The sequence below is a fragment of the Callorhinchus milii genome, unplaced genomic scaffold (genome assembly GCF_018977255.1).
Source record: "Callorhinchus milii isolate IMCB2004 unplaced genomic scaffold, IMCB_Cmil_1.0 Scaffold28, whole genome shotgun sequence".
Lineage (NCBI taxonomy): Eukaryota > Metazoa > Chordata > Chondrichthyes > Chimaeriformes > Callorhinchidae > Callorhinchus > Callorhinchus milii.
Genome location: NW_024704769.1, coordinates 3292467 through 3309607, shown reverse-complemented (window position 1 = coordinate 3309607; position 17141 = coordinate 3292467). Strand labels below are relative to the sequence as shown.

The 17141-nt window shown below is 48.3% G+C and overlaps 1 protein-coding gene across 1 annotated transcript in view; it reads left to right on the top strand.

Moving 5' to 3' along the window:
- The window catches only part of LOC103190268 (ANTXR cell adhesion molecule 1), a 40583-nt gene that overhangs the window by 21725 nt on the left and 1717 nt on the right, over positions 1–17141 (top strand). The window contains exons 12-17 of the mRNA XM_007910987.2: positions 108–186; positions 4000–4095; positions 4926–4964; positions 8384–8482; positions 9505–9672; positions 9987–10067. Of these exons, the coding sequence (XP_007909178.1) occupies positions 108–186; positions 4000–4095; positions 4926–4964; positions 8384–8482; positions 9505–9672; positions 9987–10067 (562 nt within the window). The remainder of the gene's footprint in view (positions 1–107; positions 187–3999; positions 4096–4925; positions 4965–8383; positions 8483–9504; positions 9673–9986; positions 10068–17141) is intronic.

Genomic DNA, 17141 nt, shown 5'->3' with positions numbered 1-17141 from the left:
GTTATAATTATATATATATATGCACTATATTAATTGTAAGTTATTATACGATTGCTTATTGATATTGAGAGTCTGACATTAACACGTTGTCTCGTGTCTCCTTGCAGGGAGGTGTTCCTGCAGGTCAGCATGAATGAGGGCTTGAGCTTCATTTCCAGCTCAGTTACCATCAGCACCGTCCACTGTGTAAGTGATCCGGGCAAAAGTGGCGGACGCAATTTCCTTCCTTGATACAGAGGTTTAACAGTTTCCTTCTCGAAACTGATCAGAAATCTGACATTCCCTGGTCTTTGCACTAATTTCTCTCCATCCGCGAGCGAGAGAGAGAGAGAGGGAGGGAGGAAAGGAGGGAGGTAGAGAGAAAATTGACATCCATCACCCTGTGCCCCCTTTACCCTGCTGCCTTGGTATACCTAACGCTTTGGCCGCTGAGGGCTGGATACCCTGTTTGGGAAACATCCACTCTAAAGCAGGTGATGGGTTTCCGAGTGTGTGAGATTCTTTCTGTCCCCCACCCCCCCCAACCCCCAAACCCCTCCCCTCATTAAGACAGAAAAACAATAGGAGCAGTACAGTTTGGCACAGTGGGAGGTTACAGTGGGACGGTAAATCAAGGCCAGATGCTTGGCTTGACTTGTGGTTAATAGCTGCTTCGCTTCACATTCCAGTCTGTTGCTGGAACTTTGTTATTGTTTAAGTTACGACGGTTCATCACTGCAATCACACGCATGACAGCCCCCAGACACGAGGGTGACAGGCAAAGGCACATGGCACTTGTTGTGGAACAACAACAACAACAAGCATTTACCCAGCGCCCCCTCGTGCAGGGAAGAGTCCCAGAGCGCTTGACAAAGTGGCAGAGCACGAAACCGAGCCGGGGGGCAGGTGACCGCAGGCACTGGTCGAATAGGAAGGTCTTCAGGCAGGAACTGCAGATGGGGAAGGAAGGGGTCGAGGCAGAGGGATAGAGGGAGAGAGTGACAGAGTTTCCGGGCGTAGTGGCTGAAAGTGCGGCCGCCGATGGTGGAATGAAGAGCATGGGGGACAAGCAGGAGGCCGGAGCCAGTCGAGTGGAGGCAGCGGGCTGTGGGTTAAGCAGGTCGGAGAGGTAGAGAGGTGCCAGGACGTGAAGGAATTGGAAGACGAGATGAGATTCAGACAGAGACAGAGAACTGTGCCATTGGAGTTGGGTATGGAGAGGGGAGATGGGGGAGAAATTAGAGAGAGAGAGAGGCAAAGGAAGGGGGAGGTAAAAGATGCACACTGGCTTTCTTAAACTCTTGGCTCGTGTGAGGCATCAAATCTCTTTCTGCAACTGAGAGGAGGATCACGGAGCTTCATGCAGAGAAGTGTAGTGACCAGCCAACATTGTATGGACCCAGACTCCATGTGGCAGGATGACCCGACTGTCAGCAGTGGTCCCTGCACTGAGCCTCTCCCCGCCCTCCTGCACTAGTGTCCCCATGGGGGTTGGGGTGGTGGGGGGGTGGAGTGGGATGATCTGCCACGCACGACACACCCATGATCTAACAGGCTCGAGGGGCTGAATGGCCTCCTCCTGTTCCTATATGCCGCCTCTCCCCTCCTCCACACAATAAGGAGAGAGCAGACGGCTCCGAGGCTGTGGGCTTTAAGTGTGCGACGAGGCTGTACGATGAATGACGAGAGACCGAGAGAGAGAGAGAAAGAAAGAGTGAATGATTATTTCATCAAAAGCTGTTAAAGCAAAGTGAACTCGAAGGAATGGGGCAAAAGGATGAAAAGTGCATTTCATTTGGATTCCTTTTTGTTTGGATGTGGATTTTTTTTTAAAAAAAACAAAGGAATGGTATAAATCCTCTATAATTTCCAAAGCTCCTTTATTGTGGCTTAAATTCATTCTCCCTCTCTCAGACCCACTTTCTCTGCACCCCCCCACCCCCCCCCCCCCCCACCTCATGCTGAAGTAACTAAATCCTGCTGTTTGGCCCCTGAGGAAACGCTGTAGAGAGCAAAAACATCCAGGATTTGGGAATTCTCATCCCGGAGTTTTTTTTTATTAAAAGACACATTGTCAGTAAAACACACAAACCCACACAAAGCAATATCAGTCACCCGTGCGGAAGATTTAAACAGACTTGTCTTTCTTTCTCTCGCGCTCTCTAACCTCCCCCTCCTCTCCCCATCTTTAATAGGACCTTAAATCACCCCACGTTCTGGCCAATCGCGTCGCTTAGCAACCCAGATTTCTGGGATCATCGCCACAGTTCAACGTCAGCGAGGAATGTGAAATTGCAGCTGAGGTTCATAGATTTTTCACCAGAAAAACTTCTTTTGTCTTCAGTGTGTGTGTGTGTGTGTGTTGCATAACGATTAAAAGTAATGTCAGCTCCGGCTCCGCTTGTAACACTCTCGCCTCAAGAGTCAGATGGTTCAAGCCTCACGTCGGGGACTTTGAGCTCACACGCGGTCCAGACTGACTCTCCAAAACAGCACTGGGGGGGAAGTGCTGTATTGTCTGAGGTGCCATCCTCAAGATACGATGCTAACAGCTCAGTGGTTAGAGCACTCGCCTCGCAAGCGAGAGACCTGGGTTCGATTCCCGGCCGGGTGGGATGTTGGGCTGACTCCACACACACACACACACTGTTTATCAAGCAGTAAGTAGGAATCCGGTTGTCAGTCAACTGGTGGATGGCTTTTCCAGGGGTAATAATTCCTTCAAAAAAAAAGAATAAATTGTTCACTTCATTCTACGCCTGTTTTTGGGGACGCTGCTGTGCGCAATTGGCTGCCGCCTTTCGCCCACAAAATATACAGTCAATTCACTTTGCAGTATAATCAGTGAAGCGCTTTGAGACGTCTCGAAGACGTGGCAAGGCGCTATATCAACTGCAAGGATGATTATTATTATTAAACCCAGGTCCCGTCTGTGTCTGTTCAGCTGGACATTCAAGATCCTATTGGAAAAAAGGGAGTTTCTCCACCCCTCCAGTGTCCTGACTGACACCCCCAGATAAAATTGGTCAGAGCTGTTTGTTGGCTTCCAAATTACACAGTCACTACACTTCCCAGTATATCCTATGAAGGGCTATGAAGCACTTCGAGATGTCCTCACATGAAAGGCACTGTATAAAAATGTAAAGATTACTACTATCAACATGCAGCCTCCACTTGTAACTGCATTGCCAAATTTTAGTTATTAATCGCCTCCCTTCACTGTAGTGCCAAAATGCACTTACTATATAACATGTTATTCTTATTACTGTAACGCTGACCAGAACTGGCCAAATGAGAGCACTTGCTTCCCCAGTGGAAACATTCCAGTCCGCTGGGAGACCAGCCTCATCTGACCCCCTTATATCAATAGAAGGTCTTAGTGTCAAGTACAAGATTATTTGTGGCCGACATTGTACGGAAACAGGCTATTTGGCCCAACTAGTCCATTCTGGTGTTTATCTCCATCAACTATTCCCTTCTATTCCCTTATCTCTCCCGGGTATATCAAGGTTCCTCTTAAAGCCATCCCTTCAAAAGAACCAGAGGTTGACACAAGGAGAAATTTTTTCACCCAGAGAGTTGTTATGATCTGGAATGCACTGCCTGAAATGGTGGTGGATTTGATGGTGGCTTTCGAAAGGGAATTGGTTAGGGACTTGAAAAAGGAAATTGTGCAGGGTTATGCAGTAAGAGCAGGGGAGTGGGACTAGTCGGGAGCTCTTTCAAAGAATCGTTTCTTTGCTGAAGTACGTTGGGGTTCCTCAGAGCTGAGCTGAACGTAAAACATGAGAGAGAAAAAGGGGAGAGAAACAAATGTAGGAAACGTTTACAAAGCCACAGATTCAGCCAAACATCCGAGTAAATGTTTTGTTAAAATTGGCAAGATCGTCTCTCACACACATGTTGTGTGCGATTGATGTGAAGGGTGACTGACCCACAGAGAGATTCTCACGCGTTCACGTTAGGAATTTGTTAATCAGCCTCGGTCATGTGCTATCCTCTCTCTCTCTCTCGTTGCAGTCAGATGGGACCATTCTGGTGATTGCTCTGCTGATACTCTTCTTGCTGCTGGCTCTGGTTCTGATGTGGTGGTTCTGGCCCCTGTGCTGCACTGTGGTAAGTCCTGGAAATTTATCCGGTCCCAACTCAAGCAGCGCCAATCGCATATTAAACACCGCCCGTTGTGAACAACGGCGGCAAAGGAGCATTTGTACCGAATCATTGCATGATACCCACAGAGGGAAAGAGAATGAGAGAGCGAGAGAAAGGGAGAGCATCACCTGGTTGTTAGTCGATTGGCTCGCCCACAAAATACAGTCAGTTCACTCGACAGTATAATGCGTGAAGCGCTTTGAGACGTTGTATAGAAATTCCACAAATACCTTGAGCTTGTCTCAAAGTTTCTAACCTTCCACCTCCGACGCATCGCCCGTCTCCGCCAATACCTCACTCCAAAAGCCGCTGAAACCCTGGTCCATGCCTTTGTCACCTCCCAGCTGGACTATTCTAATGCCCTCCTCGCCGGTCTCCCATCCACTACTATCCATAAAATCCAAATCATTCAAAACTCTGCCGCCCGCATTCTCACTCCTCTGCACTCCCCGACCTCTCTGACGTCCTCTCTCCTCAAAACAGTGCTCGTTGCCTTCGTTCCCCCGGATCCGGCCTCCTCCCCCGAATCCTCCGCTCCACCCTCGGCGGCTGTGCCTTCAGCCACTATGCCCCGAGGCTCTGGAACTCCCTTCCTCCCTTCCCATTTTCAGGTCTCTGCTGAAGACCTTTCTTTTCGACTGTGCCTTTGGTCACCTTCCCCCGGCTCGGCCCCGGGATCCGTCACTGTGAAGCGCTCTGAGACGCCGTCCGGCGCGGAGGGCACTATATAAATCCAAGTTATTGTTGTTCTTCCCTCACCCCATCCCATACACAACCCTCCTCTCTCATTACAGGTTATCAAGGAACCCCCTCCCCCGCCCTCCGATGATGAGGTAAGCTACAAGTTGCTTAAGTCACATTTTGTGTTACACACTGCTGTTTAAAATCACTCGAAAAGCGTCTGGCTGAAGGGCTGACTTTGTTCACCGCGGAAACGTAGACAGCAAACCCAAGCGAATTGCGGGGCGACGCAGTGAAATGTTTAGGTAAAGAGACAACCCTTTGGGGATGCAGTGGCTGAAAGCGATGGTGGAACAGAGGGCATGAGGGGCAAGCAGGAGGCCGGTCGAGTGGTGGCGACTAATTTGTGCACAGCGGAGTCTCCCACATTGGCATAAAAGTGAATCACACTGAAGTCAGTGCAGTTGGCCAGCTCTGTATTGCCAGTTGGCTGAGAGCCCTCCTCCCCAGCAGTGATGGCATAAGCCTTTTCCATAAAATGCAAGGAAGGTTAATCCAAAACACGAGGGGAGGTGAGGCACGCCTGAGGAGCCAGACTGTGGTTTGATATCAGCTGGACTGTCCTTCCAGCAGACGTCAACTTGTTTGTCCAAAACCCTCCAAACCATTCCGTGAATTTATTTCTTCATCATTTCCTGTTGCTCAATCCTTGTTATGATCTTTTCTGGGAGAAAATGTACTTTGATGAGGAAAGAGGCATCACTTTGTACTTGTTGTGTTGCCTCCTAGACCGGCTGCACATGATCGCTTTAAAGCTCCCAGTTGAGCTTTAAACCCACTCCGTCGCTAGATGGCGGAGCGCTCAATCTTCTGTTGAACTGTTCCGAAAAGAAATCTTTGCTTCCGTCAGCCTTGGAACTGAGACAGAAGTTCCGGAAGGCCAAAGAATACTTTGCTCCGAGGGTTTAAAATTCCCTTTTTAAAAAAAATTATAGCTGTTTTGATACGTGGCGCTTGCTTTTGTGCGTGCGTGTGGTTTCTTCAGCGAGTCTGGTAGAAAGGGAACAGCTTCTGACTTCCGGTTGATAGCACCATGAAGAATGGATTTCATCCAAGTGCCATTAGCAGCTCATTAAGTGACTCTGCCAGCATCAGCACCAGCCTACTCTGCATTCCATCACTTGGCCATTCCAACCCCAACCTCTGGAACTCCATCCCTCCGATTCACCCTCTCTCCCCCTCTTTCAAAGCTCACTTCGAGAGTTACCTCTTTAAACTGCACTTTCATCTTTCCCCTCCCCACCCTGTCCAGCGGGGTCCCCGCCCCATGTTTGCCCAGCCAGCAGCGTAAAGCGCTGAGAGAAATGTAATTTTGTTCTTGGTGAGACGTCCTCCCGACTTGAAAGGTACGAGGATGAGACAGATCGTGTCACCTGTGTTTGAAAGATGAACAAGTGCCCACGGCAATGTGGCACAACCCTGGACAAGAGGAATGATCCCAACTGATTTCACTGCGTGTAAAACCGCAGTTTATTTTTTACGAAAAGCCGTCATGAGATTCAAAGCCAAACCACAAAGACTTTGGCAGCCCTGATGTCAGGGAATGGGATACTCATCGATAAACAGAGAGCTCCGCAAATAAAGCCCCACTTTTTGGAAGCACCAACTTAACCTTGAGATGACTGCTGGTCAGACATGGGCTGGGCTCACCGGGTCAGCAGGTCAGCTACCAGCCTGGCTCCTCTCTCGCCTGAGTCAGAGGGCTGTGGTTTGAAACCCCCTCGTCAGCACTTGAACACACACAGTCTAGGCTGACGCTCCAACGCAGTGCTTTGGGAAAGCAAGAGGGTTTGATTCAAGGGCCGGTCTGGGCAAAACCTTAGGCAAGTTTCCTCACTCCACGCACACGTCTCTGTTTGGTCACTCAATCCACGACTGTTTGTGGGACGTTGCTGTGCACAATTGGCTGCTGCAGTTCGCCCACAAAATATTCGGTCACTACACTTTACAGCATATTCTGTGAAGCCCTCTGAGACGTCTCAATGACATGATAAGGCGCTATATCAGATGCAAGAATTATTATTATTATTTCGGCTACAGTTAGTAAACATTTGGTACAGGATCCCTTGGGAGACAGTGGAAGCAGAAAGAGTCGATTCTTTCAAGAGCACAAGATTTCTGTTAGAAAATAATATCTGGGGAGACAATATATAGTTTGGGACAAGACATGTCAAGCGACTGCCAGGATGGTGGAAGACAAACTGGATGGACCTTGGTCTTCTTTCACCAGCAAATTCTTATGTTCTTATGAGTTTGTAATACAATAATAATCCTTGCATTGGACACGCGCCTGGAGTGGGTTTGATGGGCTCTGAGTGGCCTTGGGTTCTCGATTTACCACGTGTGGAATCCACTCGTATGTTTTTAATCTCCCTACCCCAAGGCAAGTGACTAAGAGTTAGCAATGAGCACTTAATTGCTTGCTCTTGCTTAAGGAGAGCAAAGTGCCAACGAAATGCTGTGCAAACATCCAAAGGGAAAAACAAAGCCCTGTGGAACGTTTTCCTCGAAATATCACGAGGGGTTTTACAACCAATGTTAAAGGGTTACTCGGAATGAGCAAGGAATGGCGTTTAACGAGTTTCATCGAGGGTTGGGGAGTGAGCTGGGGGATACAAAAGCAGGGGGAATGGTATTCATAGAAGTCACAGCACAGAAAGAGGCCATTCGTCTCATTTTGCCTGGGCCGGCACTTTGGAAGAGCTACCAACTAGTCCCACTCCCCCCCTGCTCTTACCCCATCATAGCCCTGCACATTTTCCTTTTCAAGTACCTCCCCAGTTTAGAATTAGAGTAAAGAGCTCTGGTGCGTGCGCTGGCACCAAGACAAGCAGAATAAATACCCTTCCGAGCTGCCAAAAACAAGCTACCATTTCACTTTTGAGACGCGAGGACTTTCTGTGAATGCTGTTTACCAGGTTGTGATGGAGGAGTCTCGAGAGACATCGAGGGCAGCTCCCCAAATATAGCTTCAGCTCCAAAACAATTCTGAGCATTTACAAAAAAACACACACACTAATCTGTTATTGTCCTTATTGCCATAAACATNAGAGATTTCACAACTCCCTGACCTAGTGGTCATTGTTTCCTGTTTTCAATTAGGTTCTCTGCCCCATTCCCCCCTCCTCACCAAGCAAGGTACAACAACAATTTGCCCCTCACGCATCCTGGAGCGCTTAGGATGCATAGGGGACATGAGCGAGTGCGTCTGACGTGAAAGTTCAGCCACCAGGCGCTGACTTCACCTGTGCCTACTGGGTATCGGAGAGGGAGCTCTCGTTGGCAGCTGACCGCACGCGTGGAATTTGGGATGAACTTCAGGCGCTTGAGAAGTTTGCTGGAAGGGAACTTTACAAACTCTGGTATTTCCTGTTGTGAGGCGATCCAGCAGGGATCCGACTGGTCAGTTGTTTCTGTGCGCGCGTGTGTGCGTTATATATAAAAAAAAACAGCTCAGCTCCTCCAGATCATGCAGCCTGATTTTCCTTCACTCTCTTTCTCGCTCTCACAGGAGGATTCGGATCCAGACGGGCTGCCCAAAAAGAAGTGGCCAACGGTTGATGCCTCATACTATGGGGGTCGAGGAGTTGGAGGGATTAAACGGATGGAGGTAAACTGCTCTTCTGGGGAAAGGGGCAATCTGATCGAATTTGGCTTGACGTACTTATTTGCCCTTTGAATGAAACCAACCCAGCTTTATTTAGCTCCTGAATAACAACAACATAATCTGCAAAGGGCTTTGAGACGTCTCAAAGATGTGATAAGCTGCTCTGCCAAATGCAAATTTTATTATAATAAATAACAATAAAACTGCACACTGCCAAGTCATAATTAACTGCAGGATTGATATTTCGCCCACGAAATACAGTCAATTCACTTTAAAGTATATTCTGTGAAGCGCTTTGAGCGTCTCGAAGACGTGATAAGGCGCTGTATCAAATGCAAGGATTATTATTATTATTATTTATGCAAACTGCAGCCGGGCGTGCTGAGAACAGCAAGGCACAGGCTGGTAAAGACCGTTCCAGTCAGCCCATCTCGCCAGCCCTGTAGATCATTATCAGTTAGAGAGCCATTTGCCCACTAGCAAGGCCAAACCCCCCTCTGTGGCAAGCACCAGCCAACCCTGAGGTGTTGGTGCCCCAGCCTGGGGTCGGGGAAGCTGGTTTTATTTTATAGCTTCAGTCTGGTGTCACTTTCATACCAAATGGAGCGAAAGCAAACGATAATAAAAAGCCTTTTTTTTCCCCCCACCCCCAAGAGAAATGCAAACAGTTCCTTCTCCCCCGTTCTCCTCCACGTCACAGCCCGTCTTGTTCCCCTCACCAAGTTTCCAAATGAATGTGGCCAACTAACAAAGCTCTCCGGCAATCGGTAAAGACCTGAGGCAGCACCTGCTTTATGTCCTGACCGACAACCTCTCAGCTTGCATCGCTCATTCCCTACGTGGTTGTTTGTGTGTGGGACGTCGCTGTGTACAAACCTTCACCGTAATCCAATGCATCGATTACCGTTGTATCAAACGGAATTATTATTACTATTATTATATTATTATACCCAACTTGATGGGAGCTATGAGGCAGCTAACGGCGCTCAGTGCTATCTGTTCTCACACGGCATTTCCACTTACAGGTCCGCTGGGGAGAGAGAGGCTCGACAGAGGAAGGTGCCAAACTGGAAAAGGCCAAGAACGCCAGAGTTAAAATGCCGGATCAGGAGTACGAGTTCTCCGAGTTGGGAATGCAGAATAACGGATCTCGCAGGTTACACTCCCCCAGGAAATGGTACTCTCCCATCAAGGTAACGTCACTGTGTATTGTCGCCCGCAAAATACACAGTCACCACACTTCACGGTATATCCTGTGAAGCACTTCGAGACGTCTCGAAGACGTGATAAGGCGCTGTATTAAATGTGAGGATTAATATCATTAATAACAACAACTTGGTCCAGAATTTGTTCCTCTTCGGTGCTGATCTGTGGCAACTTATTCACACTGCGAATCGCCCACTTTTCCTCCGAGTTGTTAACGTATATTAACGGAGGACCATTCGCAAAAATGTGGACACGGGATTTCTGCTGTTTCTTGCTCTGATGATCTTTGTTTTCACCACAGGGAAAGCTGGACGCCTTGTGGGTGCTGCTCAGGAAAGGGTACGATCGGGTTTCTGTGATGAGGCCTAGGCCTGGAGACAAGGTACAGTGTGTGCGAGCGTGTGAGTGTGAGAGAGAGACACTGCCAGCTTCTGCGCTCTTTGACACAAGCACTTCTGAGGCCAGGAGGATCTCGCTTAATTTAGGTCTCGATCTGGCTCAGGAACCGGACTCCCCGAACCGCCACAGAGCCAGGTCAGCTGTAAGCAGACCCCGCTTACCTCCCCCCTCCCCGCAAGGAGGATAAAACTGGTCATTAATTTCATGACTGTTTAAGCTGCCGTTGCTGGCACAGAGTGAGCCAGGCTTGGGACAGGATCGGGATAGAGGCTCTGTGTGCTCGGGATAAGCCCTCGTCATGTCAGGCACAGACTGGCAACGACTTAGCCGTTGGCCGGGGCATCTCTGTGCGGAGAGCTCGTTGACACGGGCAGGAAATGTCTCTGTTTGCTCCTCAGTCTGTTGTTGATGCCTGTTAAGAGCGCGTGGTAATTCTCACGGGATTGAAAATAAATTCATTCAGCTCGCCCCCTCCGCCTGTCACCCCCCACCCCCCCGACAGTTGTGGTTTTTTTTTAAACAAACGAGAAATGCCAGATAGAAACGAAGAAAACACACACACAAATAAAATTCCACGATTGTTACGATGAACTGGCAGGCGTCTTAGTTGCGAAAGCACAGGGCAAGTTAAAGCCAGGGAGCTGAACCACCGATGATGTCAGGCGTAGGAAAGTGCACAGCTGGTTCTCATAAGCCTGAGATCCTAGGCCAAGCGAGGCTTTGAGCAAAGACATTTAATCGGGGACGGGGATTGGGAGGGAGGCTGTGCCGTAAAATACAGGCAGTTGGCAGATATTGTAGCCATCAATGGGTCATCTGATAGTGGGAAGTAAAGAGGGGAGAAGGGGAGTGTGTGTGTGTGTGTGCGCGCGGTGGGGAGAAATTGTATGCTCAGGGTATGATTTTGTTTGAACTAAATAAATACCTTAAAAGGAGTCAGTTGCAGGGGGTTTTAGGAAAATGTGACTGAAAGGATCACTCTTAAAGGAGCCACCAGTCAGCGAAGGCAAACACAAGGGTTTAACTCAGCGCAAGAGTAGTTTTGCACACTTTGAACTGCGGAGCTGTGTGCGTGTGTCTGTGGACCAGATAAACAGAACGTGGACTGAGCTGTGAACATGATATTCCTCAGCCCTTCCTTCCGTCCTCTTCTCGATGAACCAGACACTTCACTGTGACCGGGGAAATGTTCCCAAGTCTCTGCGGGTCTTGGCATTCAGCAGCAGGAATCTGTTTATGTGTTTATCTGGCTTTCGCTTGGGCATTAGATAGCGACAGCCATCAGCAGCAGGAATCTGTTTATCTCACCCTAATCCCAGGCTCTCAGGCCATCCGAGAGGCCATCCAAAATAATAATAATAATAAATTTGGTTACTCAATCACTGTTTGTGAAACACAATTGGCTGCTTGCTGTGTTTGGCACCCACAAAATATACAGTCAAATCACTTTACTGCATAATCTGTGGAGCGATTTGATACGTCTCGAAGATGTGATAAAGTGCTGTATCAAATGCGAGTATTATTATTATTATCATCTACATACAACCCCATCACATTAACTCAGCCACAACTGGGCAGGGGATTGTATCTGGGACCCATCCCAGCCTGAATGGCTCAACTACTCACGAGGTACACTGGCTGACCCTTTTGAGCAGGTTCCATTGGGGCAGATCAGAGACTACCTCGACCACACACACACACACACACCACACACAGGACTCAGGGATTTTTCTGTAGAAATACAAGAACGAACGTACTGTGGAATCGAGTCCCATTCACTGGTTGTCTCTATGAGTTGGGGAGGGGCCCTTGGAGTGCGGGGTATCTGGATTTTATTATAATATTTGGAGTTGAGGTACAGATCAGACACGAGAGAGGAGAGAGGGAGAAGAGAGAGAGAGACCAGGAAAAGCAACATAACAGAAAAAGAAGCAGCGTGGGCGGCAAAGTGGAATTTACGGTGTTGGAATCTTATTATTGCTAAAGATTAGTTGCGGCCAAATGAAAGCACGCAGCTGGAGCCGAATATCTGGAAGTGTTCAAGTGTAAAAGAAACGAATATAATAACCCTTGTCTATTTAAACACAGCGTGGCTTATGAATGGCTTCAACACAAAAACAATTCCAGAGGACTCAGTCGTGTTTAAAGCCAAAGAGCACTTGATGCTCATGCAAGATGGTTTCTCTGTTCTCAGTCCCTCCCTCGGCCTCGGCCTGCCTGAAGCACCTGAGGACTTTCCTCAGTGCCTCCTCTCACCATGTCCTTTCTCCCCGTGATTGGCATCAAACTAAGCAAAAACAATTTACGTTTACATAGTGCCCCTCATCTTAAGTCTTGTCCCACATGCTACCTCAGTAGAGGGCATTATACAGTCACTCCGCTTTACGGTCTATCCTGTGAAGCGCTTTGAGACGTCTCGAATACGTGATAAGGCGCTGTATCAAATGCAAGGATTATTATTATTATTATATCACGTGAAGTGTTTCAGACATCCTGCTTACCTAATTCTGGAGAGTATTAGGCTCAGGTTCATTTTTTTTAAAAAAAAGGGTCAAATGCACCTTTTCAAACAAAGAGAAAGAAAGTTCTCTGAAACCTTATAGTCTGCAGGTTATCTGCTGACATCGGCATTCACTCACTGGAAAGAGATATTCGCAGGTCTCAAACTTGCACCAGGCTCCCTCTCTCACCCCATCATCAGTACCAAGTTATGATTCCTCACTGCAGATCATTAGAAAAATGAAACTTTCTTCCCCCCCTTTAGAGTTTTCTTGCCCACAAAATATACAGTCAAACTCACTTTAAGTGGTTTCTGTGAAGAGCTTTGAGACGTCTCGAAGACGTGATAAGGCGCTGTATCAAATGCAAGGATTATTATTATTATTGCCTATCCAATTCCCTTTTGAAGGCTGCTATCAAATCTGCTTGCACCAGCCTTTCAGGGACGAGGTGAGGAAGAGTTCATAAGTTTCTGCAGGGGAAATGGGGAGAAAGGTCGAGTGGATGTTCATTCTCCGCAGCAAGTATTTCCATCGACCTCACAGTATATTAATTGAGTGAGTGATACCCTGAACACAGACTGCGCTGTGCGAGCAATAGCAAGCCTGTTCCCACAGCCAATGCCTTGCATTAATCAGTGTAATCCCCACTCTCGCACTATTTGCAGAACACTCTATACTTTGACAGATTATAAATGAGTCTCAGTCACAGAGGTGGGCAGACCAGCAGGACTGAATCCTTTCTGCTTTCTGTTTAATCTTTCATTGGCTCGCGTTTTGTCTTTCTCTCTCTTGCTCCCATCTCGTTTTCTTTCTCCCCATCGCATTTTCTCTCTCCCTGTCTCACGTTTCGTCCTCTCTTTTTCTCCATCTTGCAATTTGTCTTTTTCTCTCTCTCTTCATCTCATATTTTCTCTCTCGTCTCTCCATCTCTCCCCCCACCCCCTCCGCCTCTCTGCGTTATACATTTTGTTTCTCTTCAGTCTCACATTTCACCTCTCTTTCAATGTTTGGCAATCACACTCTCCATTTTTTTTTAAGTCTCTGGCATTATTTCCCCCCTTTCCATTTTGTCCTCATTTCTTTAAAGTCTCTCTCTCACCACTACTTCCTTATTCAGCAGTCGCTCGCTGGTAGAAACAAACAAAACCGCTCAGAAATCATGCTTTGATCCCCCAAATACAACTGGCTTTTGTCCCCCCAAACACTTCCTCAATTAGCTCCCACCAGCCTCGACTGGTGTCCGAATTGTCTTGCCCTCTTGTTTGAACCAATTTCAACAGGAGGAAAAGAACCGAGGCAGCACTAAGCTCCACTGCCTGCCTTTAATGGAGCTCATGTGGAAACCATTAGCTGCCATGCAGTTGCTGTTTGATGTTGTGCATCACCTGCAGTGAAGGGTGCGGAGAGCGTCTTTAAAGGGGCAGCACCCTGGTTTGTTGGCGGAAGGAGAGATGACCTGTGTCATTTTGGACTCGTGCACAGAGCATGTGTTCTGTATTACTGAAATACACTATTGTAATTGATCACTGCGTGATGTACACCCCTCTGGGAATGAGGCTGTGGAGGTTTCCACTCTGTAATAAAGTGTCGGCCTGGCTGGCTCAGTTGGAAGCACTCTGGTCTCTGAGTCAGAAGGTTATGCACTCAAGTCAAGTCCCACATTGAGCACATGGCCCAGGCTGACCCGCTAATGCAGTCCTGGGGGGAGTGCTGTGTTGTGAGAGGCGCAGTCCTTCAGACGAGACTGCAAACCGAGGTCCTTTCTGTGCCTGTTCAGGTAGATGTTAAAAAATCTTATGGCACGACTCAAACAACAAATTGGTTGCCTCGTTCGCCTACAAAACACACAGTCACTACACTTTACCGTAATTCCTGTGAAGGGCTTCCACACATCCTCCCGATGTGAAAGCTGGTGTAGCAAATGCAAGGATTGTGAATGTTCCTATCTTCAGACTCCCTGGACAGCGTAGTTCAGCTGTGAAGCCTGGTTTCTGGCTCCCATCACACCTCAAAGTCACTTGGGTCAGCTTTCAGTTCAATCTAAAGTAATTACATCCCTCCAGCTGGGCTCTCACTTCACCTGCCAACAATCATTAGGCGGGTGATATCATCAGGACCAGCCCCGAGAACAACGGGGTCTCTCGCAGTCATTGAATCTTACTTGCTGCAGCTTTGCGTTACGGTCTAAAATGGAGTGGGGAATGTGAGCGCGTAAGTCATAGAAGCTCGGTTGATGAAATGCAAATTATAATCAACTAACACTCCTTGCATTTCATGTAGCACCTGCCTTATAACATCATCCAAATTGTCTCAAAGCACTTCATAGGACTCACTGTAAGATGTAGTGACTGTGTATTTTGTAGGCCAATGTCCCCCACGAGAAAATTAATGAGACCAATCCTTGCCTTTGATAACAGCGTCTTATCACGCCGTCGAGACGTCTCAAAGGCGCTCACAGGATTTCACTGTGTGACTGTGTGTTTGCAGGCGAGCGCGGCAGAGCCCGTTTGCAATGAAGAGGTGAACTGAAGCCAAGCCAAACTGAACTGGGAGCAAGCTGAACACCGAGACACATTCTGTCGGTGAAATTCAGACTTCACATATACCAGAGCACCATAATGCTGCTGGGGTTTGGCTGTGAAATCCTGAGTCGTGATGAGCACGTGATGACTGAATAATATATGCCATTTGCAGGGGGTCTGGGCCTGTCTAAGATAATCACTGACTTTTTTCAACATCAGGATCAATATTTTAGCAGTTACGCAGAGCGTAACCCCATCCGCTGCAATCCCAATTCCCTGCCCCCTCCCCGTGCTCTAAACTAGGCAGTAAAATAACCCTTTGCATCTTATCCTGTCATGTCAAAGGCTCCGGCCTCCTGCCTATCCCTCCTGCCCTCTGTTCCACCATCAGCCACCACGCCCTAATAATCTGGAACGCTCTCCCTCAATCCCTCCGCCTTGCCCCCTCCTTCCCCATCTTCATGTCGTGCCTAAGGACCTTCCTCTTCGAACGTGCCTACAGTCACCTCCCCCTCCCCTCGGCTCGGCGGCGTGCTCCGCCACTGTCAAGCGCTCTGGTACCCTGGCCTGTGTGAGGGGGCGCCGTGTAAATAAATGCAAGTTGTTGTTGTAGCCCAAGGTGGGACTTGAAGTCACAACCTTCTGACTCAAGAGAGGGAAGGCGGTTCACAGAGGAGAGCAACATGCCTCTCGCTAAGAACTACCCTCAGTAAATCAGGGAGAGAGAGAGAGAGAGAGAGAGAAGGGAGAGGAAAGGCAACTATCAGCATAACAGCATGGAGAGTAAGCAATGTATAGATGGATTTTCTTCTGCGAAGGAATTAAGAACATGTTGAATGGAATGGGAGCAGAGAATAGGTCATGTTGCCAAACTAAACAGTGACTTGTTATTTGAGTTCCGTGAACTGACATCTGGTTTTGTCCTCTGCACAGTAAAGTGGACGTCGATGGCTGAGGGATTTTTTTTTCATCTCTTTTGAAAAATAATAAGACATTGTTAATTTCTCCATCTCCTCTTCCTGGTTTTCGAGGTGGGAGGGGGGGGGGGGAGGAGTTGGTGCGGGGGGAGGGGGCGCGGGGGTCTTGGGATTTCAATTGAAGAAGCCATAAGAATGGGGCACACGGAAACACAGGCCATTTGACCCACCGAGACTGCTCTGATGGATTTCTGCACAGCAGACACCTTATGCAATCCATTGTTACTAACTCCCACTAACCCACTTCCCTGCCTTCCTGTTTAATGTCTCTACTCCCCAAGTTGGCTCCGTCCTTCAGATCAGACGTTGAGCCTCACTCCCCCTCCCTGACGGTTCAGGTGGACGTTTAAAGATCTCCCTCGGCGCTGTTCGAAGAGGCAAGGAATTTTCTCTCTCCCAGTCGGTGCCCTGGCCAACAATCCCACAGATGGAATCGGTCGCTCCCTTCATGACTGATTGCTGTGCTGTGCGCAAAATTGGCTGCTGCGTTCATTTACAAAACAGTCACAACACTTCGCAGATGTCTTGACGGCATGTTGAAGGGCTGTATTGAATGGGAGGGTTATTACAGATTATTATGGTATGTGCATCAGCGCAGGGCAGAGGGAGACAAAGAAAGAAAGAAAGAAAGAAAGAAAACCCTTTGAGTCAGTCTCAGCATAAAAGCCTTGCCCTTGGAACAGCGGGGGTGAATTGCAACCCCCCACCTCCCCCTACACTCAGAGTGTCAGTACCCCCAAGCCCGACAGGCTGGGCGTGCGGTTGGAAAGAGACACAAGAATATAGCTAAACTGAGGGGAGACAGGAGCTGCCTTGTGCCACGGCTCTTTGTGTGCTTCCTACGAAGCGTCAGAGAGCAAAACCCTCAAGGGGTGAATTTGAGCAAAGTTACGTGCGATTCCTTGAGGGCCTAATCGCAATCAGGAACTTCACATTTCTTGCTGATCCGGCAATTCTGTCCGGTCCGAACGTCTTTCTCCCCTTCCCCCACCCCCCCACCCCGGGCTCCCTGTAGTCTCTGCTCATCTTGTTTAAATTACTGCCTGACCGCTGCTTA